This window comes from Capricornis sumatraensis, chromosome 12 (assembly GCF_032405125.1).
Source record: "Capricornis sumatraensis isolate serow.1 chromosome 12, serow.2, whole genome shotgun sequence".
Lineage (NCBI taxonomy): Eukaryota > Metazoa > Chordata > Mammalia > Artiodactyla > Bovidae > Capricornis > Capricornis sumatraensis.
Genome location: NC_091080.1, coordinates 83,633,973 through 83,645,620, shown reverse-complemented (window position 1 = coordinate 83,645,620; position 11,648 = coordinate 83,633,973). Strand labels below are relative to the sequence as shown.

General features: G+C 50.3%; 1 protein-coding gene across 1 annotated transcript in view; it reads left to right on the top strand.

The window, feature by feature from the left end:
- The first annotated feature begins 5,301 nt into the window (after positions 1–5,301).
- The window catches only part of STK24 (serine/threonine kinase 24), a 94,744-nt gene continuing 88,397 nt past the window's right edge, over positions 5,302–11,648 (top strand). The window contains exon 1 of the mRNA XM_068984214.1: positions 5,302–5,394. Coding sequence (XP_068840315.1) covers positions 5,353–5,394 — 42 coding nt within the window. The 5' untranslated portion in view covers positions 5,302–5,352. The remainder of the gene's footprint in view (positions 5,395–11,648) is intronic.

Below are 11,648 nucleotides of genomic sequence, written 5' to 3'. Positions count from 1 at the left end.
AAATGTGAAATATGACATGTGTAGAAGGGCCTTGGGAAAAGAGAAAGGAAACTCATGTTCATGGAGCTAAGCCTGGAAGAGTTGCTTAGAGGGGGTGACCAGAGGTGCATTTATAGTGAGAAGGGTGTGTTATGGGCTGAATCGGGTCCCCTCACCTGGTTCATATGTTAAAGTCTTGATCTGAAATAGCTTAGAATGTGACTCCATTTGGAGATACTCTTTTTGGCTCTGCTCGGTCTTTGTTACAGCGTGCATATGGGCTTTCTCTAGTTGCCCCACAGTACACAGGATCTTAGTTCCCCAAGCGGGGATCCAACCTGCATCCCCTGCGTTGGAAGGTAGATTCTCAACCACTGGACCATCAGGGAAGTCCCTGGAGATAGTCTTTAAAGAGGTAACTAAGTTAACACGAAGTAATTAGGGTGGGGCCTTATCAAATATTATGAGCATTCTTACAAGAAGAGGAGCTCAGGACACATACACACAGATACAGACACACAGGAGAGGCCAGGTGTGGACACAGGGAGGAAATGGCCAGCCACCAGCCAAGCAGAGACAGCTCAGAAGAGACCAACCCTGCTGACACCTGGACTCTGGACTTTTAGCCTCCAAAACTGTGAGGGAATGATGAATTTCAGTTTGAGTCAACTAGTCCATGGCACTCTGTAATGGCATCCTTAGGACACACAGGCAGGATGCAACCCCAGACTGACCTAGAGTCATGCTCTTGTGAGAGCCTGCCCTCTGAGCCCCACACACCCAGAATCAAACTTCATGTGTACCACTCTTCAGTGTAGGTAGATCTTTTCCTAGGGTTTGAGAAAAGCCCTAGGCAGATATATTTTCTTGCTGTCATGTCATCCGACCGTGACTAGACATGCTTCCTGTATACTGATGTTAATTATCTGTCTTCCTCTTTTGTGTCTTCACCTGCTTAACATGTATAGAAATTTGTTAAGCCTTCTGTTACTTATCCAAGCTACTAATATTTCTCTTTTAAAGTTCACCGTGTGAGTCCTTTTCTTTAATCTGTAAATTTAAATTGCTAATGTGCTACTTGTCTAGCTGTTCTTTATAAAGTGGCATTTGGGGGTGTTTATCTTTTCAACTCAGAAGGAGAAGTGAACGGACTGATTGTTGAATTCTTGTTTTCCACTGAGCTCTGCTGAGACTATGAGCTGGCTGAGGGGAAGTCAAACACAAGGGTTCTATATTTGGAGGGGTATGCAAATGTCCTTTGTGGTCCCAAATATATGTGAGAGCACAATTCATCGCCCAACTCATGTCTTTAAGTCAACACAAAAGACAAAGAGGGTCAGGGGATGAAAATAATTTCATGGGTTAGCATCTCCATGGAGACCAGGAAATGCATAATCTCTATGGAGACCCTCAAAATCTCTCCTTCTGAAATTACAGTATTGTATGATCTGTTGTCATTGTAATTGAGAGTGGAGGCAACGTGACAAGAAGAAGGGGATGAGAGGATAATCTTCTTAGTGGAAATTATGGCTAGTGTGGTTCTGATTTTAATCAATCGGTATTGTAAGATTCTGAAGTTAGGATGCTGCGAGGCCATGTCACCAACGGTGGGATGAAGCACGTGAGGATCTGGTCGTTTGTATGCCCAGCACTGAAGTAGATGTCTGACATAAGTTGGCACTCAAAGAATGGGTTAGTATTGCAATGGATGCAGTGAACAATTGGCTAGGATCTCATCATTGGCTCAGGCCTGTCAATCATCTCTGCTCTGCTGAAACAAAGGGAGGCGGTTACTGTGGGCCATACTGGGGAATGTCTGCCTATGACTGAGCGAAACCAGTACCTCCTTTTTGGTCTCTCTTTTCTCTTTCAGGGAGCACGCTGCTCAGTTGTATATATATGGTCAGAGGAGGAAATGAAGTTTAGTTGGGATGAGGAGATAAGCAGGGAATAGGGAAACAGACCAGCTAATGAATGCAAGTCACTGTGTCCAGATAAATCCTATCCTGTTGTAACCGACATGGGCTTAGCCTCACTAGTCTCTGGGATTCTGAATACTTAAAAAAAAATTATTTATTTGGTTGTGCCAGGTCTTAGTTGTGGCATGTGGGCTCTTTTTTAAAAAAAATTTAATTAATTAATTTTATTTTTGGCTGTTCTGGGTCATGTTGTGCCAGGTCTTAGTTACTGCGTGTGGGATCGTTTAAGAACATAATTATTAATTTTATTTTTGACTGTGCCGGGTCTCCATTGCTGGGCATGGGCTTTCTGCAGTTGTGGTGAGCAGGGACTACTCTAGCTGTGCTGGGCACAGTGGCTTCTCCTGTTGTGGAGTGCGGCCTTTCAGTCGTTCCAGCTCCCAGGCTACAGAACACAGGTTCAATGGTTGTGGTGTAGGGGCTTAGCTGCTCCGTGGCATGTAAGATCTTCCCAGATCAGGGATCGAACCCATGTCTCCGGCACTGGCAGGTGGATTCTTTACTACTGAGCCCCCAGGGAAGCCCCAGTGTGCAGGACGTTTAGTTGCAGCATGCAAACTCTCAGTTGCGGCATGTGGGATCTAGTTTCCTGACCAGGGATCGAACCCAAGTCCTCTGCATTGGGAGTTTGGAGTCCTAGCCACTAGACCACCAGGGAAGTCCCCTGAATACTTTTTATGCCTAGATTACTATGCACCCCTGCTGCCTCCGGGTCATTTGTTGGAAACTAGCCCACTGCAAAGTGGGCCCAAGGGTTCTTTGAATTTCCTATGCTACTGTCTCAGATCAGTGCCTGGATATTCCTGTTCACTCGTCCTATTTCTTCCTCATCTAGCTGCCATGTTATTGGCCTGGTGGCTGACCCGAGTTCAGTTCGGTCGCTCAGTCGTGTCTGACTCTTTGCGACCCCGTGAACACCAGGCTTCCCTGTCCATCACCAACTCCCGGAGTTCACTCAAAGTCATGTCCATCGAGTCAGTGATGCCATCCAGCCATCTCATCCCCTTCTCCTCCTGCCCCTCATCCCTCCCAGCATCAGGGTCTTTTCCAATGAGTCAACTCTTTGCATAAGGTGGCCAAAGTACTGGAGTTTCAGGAGAGACCTATTAGCACGATGGTCTCTATTGGTTGAATACTAACTAAAAAAAAAAAAAATCATCTTTAATTCCAGGGCTAGCCACTGCTAAATCTTGGGGCATATACTTCCAGGTTTTTCTCTATTTATACATTTACACACAAAATTATATACATCCACACACACACACATATATGAAGGGTTATATATTCAAATATAACTTCATATATATGAAGTAACTTGAGATCAGACTGCTTTCTACCCTGCATTTCCTTAACAATATAGCTTGAAAATATTTTCCCGTGTTAGTAAATATTGAAGTACGTCACTTTAAATGACTGTACGAATATATTATCATTTAAGTCTCAGACTTTTAATCGGTTCCCAATTTTACCACCATCATATCACCACATTTCATCTTTTTATATCCATTCTTCTGCACTTCTCCGTTGTTTCCTTAGGAAAATGCCTGGGTTAAAGATGAACATTTTTTTATATTCACAGGGTTGTCTGATCTGCCATCTATCTCTTTATGTACGCGTTTTTTGTGTGTGTACACAAAATTTACACAAGCCGGTGAGCGCCCTAAGCATCAGGGTTCATGCTTTTTTTTTAAAGTTTGTATTTGCTCTATTCTCTTCACAGTACTTGGGGGTGGCAGGGTTTCAGGGCTCAGTGACGGTCGCACACCAGGGACCACCGTGAGGTATCTGAAAGTATCCTGGAAGATGCTGAGGATACAAAACATGCATAATTTCCCAAAGGAAAGCGGGGAGTAGGTTTTTAAGCACGTCATTGCTTATCTGATCCAGAGCACCGCAGGGAACTCTGAATCCAGTTGACACCTCTGAGAAGAAACACTCCTCATTCGGTGGAGGGCTTTTTAACTTCTTCCAGCGGTCTGCGAACTCTATGGGCTAATTTTTGGAGGTCCAGCCTCACCCAGCCTTAGTGCAACGTCATTCACAGGCACGAATGTAAACGTCGGGGTCCCAGCAACCCCAGCTGCAGCCGGTCCCTTCAGGGGACTGCCGCTGTTGGTCGTTGTAAACAAACTACTACTTTCTGGAGGCAGCAGTGACTCATTCCTTCTTGTTTCTTTCCTCTGGAGTCGGAGGAGAGGTGACTAGAAGGTGGAGGCAGCCGAAAGAGCGGGAGAGAGCCAGGGGAAAGTCTAGACATCGTTTCCTTCCATTGTCTTCCCTTCCTCCTCGGCCCTCCCTGCCCGCTTCTCTCTTCTGGTGGGTGGACGTCCCCCGCCCCCACGCCTTGGTCCGGGGCCCGGAGACGATGGGGTTCAGCCCCCTCACTGTCTGTTGGCTAAGTTCACAGCTCCTAGTATTCCAGGTGCTTTCAAGCAGCCAAAGCACGGGAAACGAACCGCTTTCGGCCTCTCCCCTCCCGGAGGGCTTCCTCCTTGGGTTGGTTTGGAAACTTCACCCGGACACCGAAGAAGCTCCGCCCCGGTAGTTTTGAACCGGCCGCTGGCCGAGGCCCCCGCCGGGCCCCCAGGCTCTGCCCTCGGGGAAGTGGCCTGGGGCCCGTCGCCAGGCCGAGAGGGGTGGGCTTCTTTGGAAGGCAAGCCCAGATCCCCCGGGGCGTCCGACCGGCCCGGGCCTGCAGGGCGGGGTGGGCGCATGGCCCATCCCTGACTCCGAAGATCCGCGCCCTCCCATCTCACCACCGGGGGGCCCCCCTGCCCCCCGCCAACTGAGGCCCCTAGCCCCGCACCCGCCCGCGCGTCCCCCTCCACCTGGTCTAGCCCGCGGGAGCCGCGCGGACCTCTACCCGGCCCGGCCCGGCGGCGGCGCGGACCGCTGCGGCCTAGGGCGCCGGGCGGCCGCGAGCCTCCTCCCCCTCCCGGAAGCGCGGGGCGGGGTCCCCGGCCCGGCCGCGGGGGCGGGCGCGGGGGCCGGGCCGGGGCGGGGCGCGCTCGGCGCTCGCGGGCTCGGCCGGCGGTGCGCGCCCCACTCCAGCTCCAGGCGCCAGCGCGCGGGCCCAGGCCGCCCGGTTCCAGTCCGGCAGCAGCGGCGGCAGCAGCAGCAGCAGCAGGGCGGCTGCTCGCAGGGAGGCCCCGCGCTCCTCGCAGCCCGTCCCCGGCGCGGTGCATGGAGACGAGGCCCGCCGCCCGCCCCTGAGCCCGCCGTCCGGCCCAGGACCCACGGGGGGCTAGGGTGGCCTCGGGCTCCGGCCGGCCGGCCCCCCATCTCCCGCCCCCGGCCTCCCGAGGAGGGCTGCGCGCGGCCCGCGGGCCTCGTCGCCCGCGCGGATCGCCGCGGCCCGGCCGTCCCGTCCCAGGAAGTGGCCGTCCTGACCGCCATGGCTCACTCCCCGGTGCAGTCGGGCCTGCCCGGCATGCAGGTACAGGCAGAAACCGGGCCGCCGAGGGGCGGGAGGGATGCGCGGGCCGGGGCGGAAGCGGGGAACTTGGCGGTGTAAACACGGCCGCTCCCCCAACCCCCAGTTCCCCCGAACGCTGCCCCTTCCGGAGTCGCGCCGGCCTCCCGCGCCGCGCTCGCCGCCTCCGGGGCGTCCTGCCCGGCCCCGCGGCCCGGGTCTCGGGGGTGGGGTGGGGGCCGTGAAGGGACCTGGGGGGCCGCGGCCCGGAGGCGGCCCTCGCGGGTCGGGAGTCCCGGTGGTCCGGGGAGGGGAGAATGTGCGCTGCTGGCCCAGTCGTTCTCCTCGCGTCCCCCTCCCGAGCAGCAGGCCCCGCGCCGGCCCATCCCCTGGGAAGAAGTGATGTGGAGAAATGCCCTTGGAGGCCCGGCTCGTTCTCGGGGCCCGGGTGCGGGCTAGGGGTGGGCAGCGGTGGAGGCCCTTGTCCCTCCCCACCCCCCCTACCCCGGAGAGGGGCCCCCGGGCGCGCCCCGGCTCGTCCCGGCCCGGCGGGCGGAGGAGACAGGGCGGGGAGAGGAAGGGGTAAGCGCCAGCTCCGCTTTCAGCGCGTTGCTCCGCGCGCTTCCTCCCGGTGCAGACGGACGGGAAGGTGCGAAGCCTGGAAGTCCGTTCTGGAAGGGAGGAATCGATCGGACAGCTTGCACTCGGACAGCGTGGGTCCCGGGACTCTGGGCTGGACTTGGAGACTCGATTGGATCCGACCACGGAGAGTCCCTTCCCACTAACCCTCTCCGTGGCTTCTTTGTGGCCTGTTGGCCTCCCAGCGGCTTAATAATTTTTTTCTGGAGTGGGGGCGAGGATGCATCAAAGAAAGTTTTTCGCCTTCGGGGATTATGTTTAGGCGTTTGAAAAATAAAAACCACCTTCCTCGGCTAGTTTGTGATGTGTATAAACGGGTAAATGGTGGCAAATGTTTGGGATTAAAAATCTCACGGAACGGTTACGGTGTCTCTCAAAAGTTTTGTTTCCCCCAGGTTAGCCGGGCGAGGGAACGTACGAACTTTAAGAAAACAATCACAAGTATCCGAGTGGATTATTTGTATTTTAGTGTTCAACGTACTGTTTCTTTTTTTTTTTTTTTTTCCTCCCCTCCCTCTTGAGGGCTGAGAAGTATTTGGACCACATGGGAGCCAGGAATCTGCCCCCTCATTTGAGAGAGATCTTTTCTCTCTCTAAATCCGAAGTAGAAAACTCGACTTCATCGTTCAGGTTTGATATCTAGAAAAAAGTTACCGGGACTTTAGCTTTTTTTTTTTAAGTGGAGTGACAGTTAACATTAATAACTTTACTGTACTTAAAAAGAAAACTGTCCTTGAACCTCCTGTAAAGAGCTTTTAAACAACACGCATTAAAAAACCTAAGCTACTGCTGACCGCTAGGTAGAAATCAGATGTGGTTTCTTGGTATTTCCTAAAATTCCTGCTTTGGTTTGGTTTGAATATAGAGACAGGAAAGCAGGGTGAACTGGGTAAAAATGTATTTCTGACCAGTAGAGCAAGAAGGACCTCTTGTAATGATTTGGAAAAAAAAAAACCCACCAAGAACCATATTTGCTCAGTACTTTCTTGAGATATACTCTTATGCTGTTAATTAGGTTGTATGTAGTCTGGTACACATGGCTTGCTCAGTACTACTGTGGAGGTGTAGTCAGCCTTTGTGGAAAGCGAATCTATTTAAAAAGGTACTTAAAGCCTCTCTGGCTGATGCCCTCAAGTCAGTATCAGATGGTCACCAGGTCAGGTGGTTATCTAGTCTCAACACTTTTTTTTTTTTTTCCTCACCTTTTAATTTTTTGCTTCAGGAGTGTGGGCCAGAATTCTTAAGTCTTGGATAAGGAAGATACATTTCTTCAAAAAAGAAAAGCTTGCCTCCCCAAACATATTTCCTCCGTAAAGTTACAAGGGAGCTGTTTTTATTTTGCTTTCTCAGTATAAAGGCTGGTAAGTTTTTATTTGGTTGAAACAACTAGACTTTCAGCTCTTGCAGTTTTAGGGGCGCGAGGTGGCTTTGGACAGAGTCATCCCTGTGTTTGAAGTGCCTCCATACAATCTATGATGATTGTTTCTGATGTGCCATTTGGGAAGGAATATTCTTTCCTTCTCCCTTCCACTCCAAAAGAAAAACAACACACATTTTATTTTCTGCTTTGAATCAGCAGCTGCTGCTGCCCAGGGAGGCCTTCCTCAGAGTTGTTATTGAGGATTAACTTAAAGGCACACCTGCCTCGGACTGCTCTCCAGGATAAAACGGGAGGAAAGTGCTAACCCACCTGTGCCCTTGCCCTGTTAATCCCATCTCCTTCCCTTTTTTCCTCTCTCATCTCCTGACCAGGATTTATGTGGAGATGGCTTAAAAATTTCAAGAAAGATAGCAGAGTGGATTCAGGCAGCCCCTAGGGCAAAGATCCTTAAAAAAAAAACAAAACCTGATTTAAAAGAATAATTGCAGTTAAAACATCCTTCTTCATTGTCTTGCAAATCATTTTTATGCCTCTTGATTCTTACTGGTACCACCTGAGGTGCAGGTGTAATTTATGTTATTGTCTAGATGTGGAAACCAGCAGAAACTAATTGAACTGACCCAAGGTGAGAAGGTGCATTATGTGGCAATTTGTGACTAGAGACCAGGTCTTTCCTACTTTTGAACTCATACTCCTACTGGCCTTGCTGAATTAGTCTTATTACTTTAGCAGAAAGTAACATTTGTTTCATCCCAACTTGGGTTTGCAGAAGAAATTAAAATATGAGACTGATATTTTGTTTGTTTGATCAGCAACTGTTACTGAACGCTGTTGTGCCAAGTACTCCATGAGGGGTCAATGGCTGTAAGTCTGAATGAGTTATCCTTTTTAATAACTGTTTCATAAGAGTTGGTGGGGGGAGGGGGGGGGACACTTTTCCTTCTTTTTTTTTTTAACCTCCCACATCCCAGTTTCATTAGCATTGGGGAAAAATGGAAATCACTAGCTGAATGTAGTAACTACAAATAGACATAAAGAAATTAGGTTGAGTGGTAGATTTAATAACTCCCTGTCCTTCATTGAACATTTGTTGCTTCTCTCAATTTAATTCAGATTGAAAGAGGGGCAAGCATCAGCTGGAGACAGCAGCACTCATCAGCTTTTAGTTGCAGAAGTTGTAAGTTAGAATTAGATCTTGGTTTATAAATTTCTATCATGGAATTTTATGAGTCACCTTAAACCTGTTTTGAACTGTGACCCATGTAAGAAATACATTTTACATCAAGACCTGAAACTAAAAGTTTCAGAAGACAGTCCTAATCCTCACTACTTGCGTGCTGCTTTGCCATGCGTTTTATTAAAGAGAAGAAAGCCGTTGCAAAACTAAATTGATTTCACAGCTGACTGAATTATTGTCGTTCAGTCGCTAAGTCGTGTCTGACTCTTTGTGACCCATGGATTGCAGCACGCCAGGCTTTCGTGTCCTTCAGTATCCCAGAATTTGCTCAAGCTCACTTCCTCTGGGTCAGGGATGCCATCCAATCATCTCGTCCTCTGACTGAAGTATGCCCTGTTGATGTGTAACCCGTGTGTTAGGGCCCAAGTCAGCTCTAGCCTGTGTTGAGGATGTCATACATCCCAGGTGGCGCTAGTGGTAGAGAACCCACGGTCAATGCAGGAGACATAAACAGATACAGGTTCGATCCCTGGGCTGGGGAGATCCCTGGAGGAGGGCCACCCACTCCAGTATTCTTGCCTGGAGAATCCCATGCACAGAGGACTGTGGTTTTCTGCAGTCCATAGGGTCACAAAGAGCCTTGATTGGAGCGACTTAACATGCAACTACATATAAGATACTCTCATATTTGACAGTACAGACCGTTTACAGGAAAAGCTGGAAAAGTAAAAGTCTCTACTTGTCACCATCATCCTTCCAATTCTCTTGCTGCTTGGAGAACCCTTCGCTGAGAGTGCCTTTTGCGTGGGGAGCGAGAAACGTTGAATGGCCATTGCGGGTGAGTTGGGACACTTCGCCAGTGCTCTCGCTCCCCCGGGGGACACCCGTGTGCGCTGGCGATCTGGAGACAGAGGATGGCTACGCTTGATTGTGCCTTCAGCGCTGTCTGACTCTTTCCTTCTTGGTGGCCCATCTCCACAGTTCTTTCCTGTTTTCCGTGTTCAGCCTCTTGGCACCCTGCACGCTGAGCAGAGGTCGGCGTGAGTGTGTAGACTTGGAGCACTGGAAGGGAAGGCTGATCTGTGGAGTGCGATCCAGCATTGGGCTGGATGGGGAGCCGCCATACACGCGGTGTGTTTCTGTAGCAGCCCTGGCAGGTGAAGCTGCCTTCTGGCCTGTCCTCAGGAAGTCCGAAGCCTAGCGAGGGCTGATCAGGGTGCTCTGCCCAGGAAGGTTCAGAAGGGTAGGGGGCCGCACAGAGCAGGGCTCTGGGATGGGCAAGTGAGCTCGAGGGGCCTAGCTGGGACCGAGCTGGAGGGGTGGCACCCGGGGTGAGGCCCTGCATTCCCCACCGCATGGGGCCGAGTGCTGTCGGAAGCCTGCTTCCTCCGTGCTTTCTCCGGTGATGGGAGAAGGTGAAAGAATGCTGGGCGCGCTGGTGCCTGCTCAGGAGGTGGTGGCAGCTCTTCAGTGGTGAGCTTCGGGCTTCGTTGCTCCGAGGGATGCGGGATCTTCCCGGACCAGGGATTGAACCCGTGTCCCCTGCATTGGCCGCGGGTTCTTACCCACTGTACCACCAGGGAAAGTCCATAATGGGGCTCTTAACCTTCGTTTTATAGTCTTTATTACTCTTTCATGCCCCTTGCATTTGTTCTGACCTTTTCCCAATGCGATGATGTTACAAGGAAAATAAAGACAGATTGCTGTTATTGTTAGTAGCATGTTTTTAAGTTTTTTTTTTTTAATATTCGTTTCAAGACTTCAGGTTTCCTCTTCTCTGTCAGCAGAATTTAAGAAAGTTAAGAATTTGTTTTGCGTAAAGTCAGCTCTTGAGGGAGAGGATTGTCAGAAGATTAGAAAAAAGAAAACAGCTTGGAGGAGTCCAGGACGTTTAGGTCCTAATCCTGTATCAGGGAACGTTCTTGATAGTATCTCACGTGGAACCACCTCGACCTTCAAGTAGAAATTGGTCCGATTAGATTTTCCTGGGCTGATAACATAGCCCAGTGTCCTGGAGGAGGGTGGTTATGTGTCCATCGGCCTTTCTTGTTCCTTTCTGTAATTTTTGTGGTCATCGTTCTGGTGTGCAAAATGGAGCTTACTTATTTGACGCAGATTGACACAGCTTTTCAGTTGAACAGTATTTTTCTAGGTCTTGGGTTCAGATTTCTCAGGAAATGAACCCGTTGGCAATTGCTGTGTTTTACACAAACACTGAGGCCGGTCCAGGAGTCTGAGGGTTTCTTGTGAAACAGGTCACTTCATTCTCTTTTTGGGTAATTTCTCCCAGTGGTTCAGAGTTGCCTGCTGTGCAACTCCATACCTGCAGGAAATGGACCACACCCAACCAGCCCAGCTGGGGCTTTTTTGGTGCTTGGGCTGGGCTCCGCATTGTTATCAGTAATGGAATCTTGGGGCGGGTGGGAGTGCAGGGAATAAAAAGTTGACTCTGTTATCCCTCCATTGCTGCTCAGAGTCAGGCCCTGTCATCCGGCCAGCCCTTCCCCTCCCAGAACTTAGGTTTTTGCAGTGTAATGCCTTTCAAATTCTCAGTGCCAAATGCTTTGAGAAGGACAAAAACAGGGCTGTTATAGCACCTGGCTCCTGGGTGATATGGAGTTTCCTAATCCTGAAGGGCTCCCTGGTTTCCAAGGTTTCGTTTGTTCAGTCGCTCAGTCGGGTCCGACTCTTTGCAATCCCATGGACGGCCGCATGCCAAGCTTCCCTGTCCTTCACCATCTTGTGGAGTTTGCTTGAACTTATGTCCATTGAGTCGGTGATGCCATCCAACCTCCTCATCCTCTGTCGCCCACTTCTCTTGCTTCAGTCTTTCCCAGCATCAGGGTCTTTTCCAATGAGTCGGCTCTTTGCATCAGGTGGCCAAAGTATTGGAGCTTCAGCATCAGTCCTTCCAATGAGTATTCAGGGTTGATTTCCTTTAGGATCGACTGGTTTGACCTTCTTGCAGTCCAGGGGACTCTTAAAGAGTTAGAGAGCATCAGTTCTTTGGCGATCAGTCTTCATGGTCCAGCTCTCATATCTGTACATGACAACTGGAAAAACCATAGCTTTGACTGCATG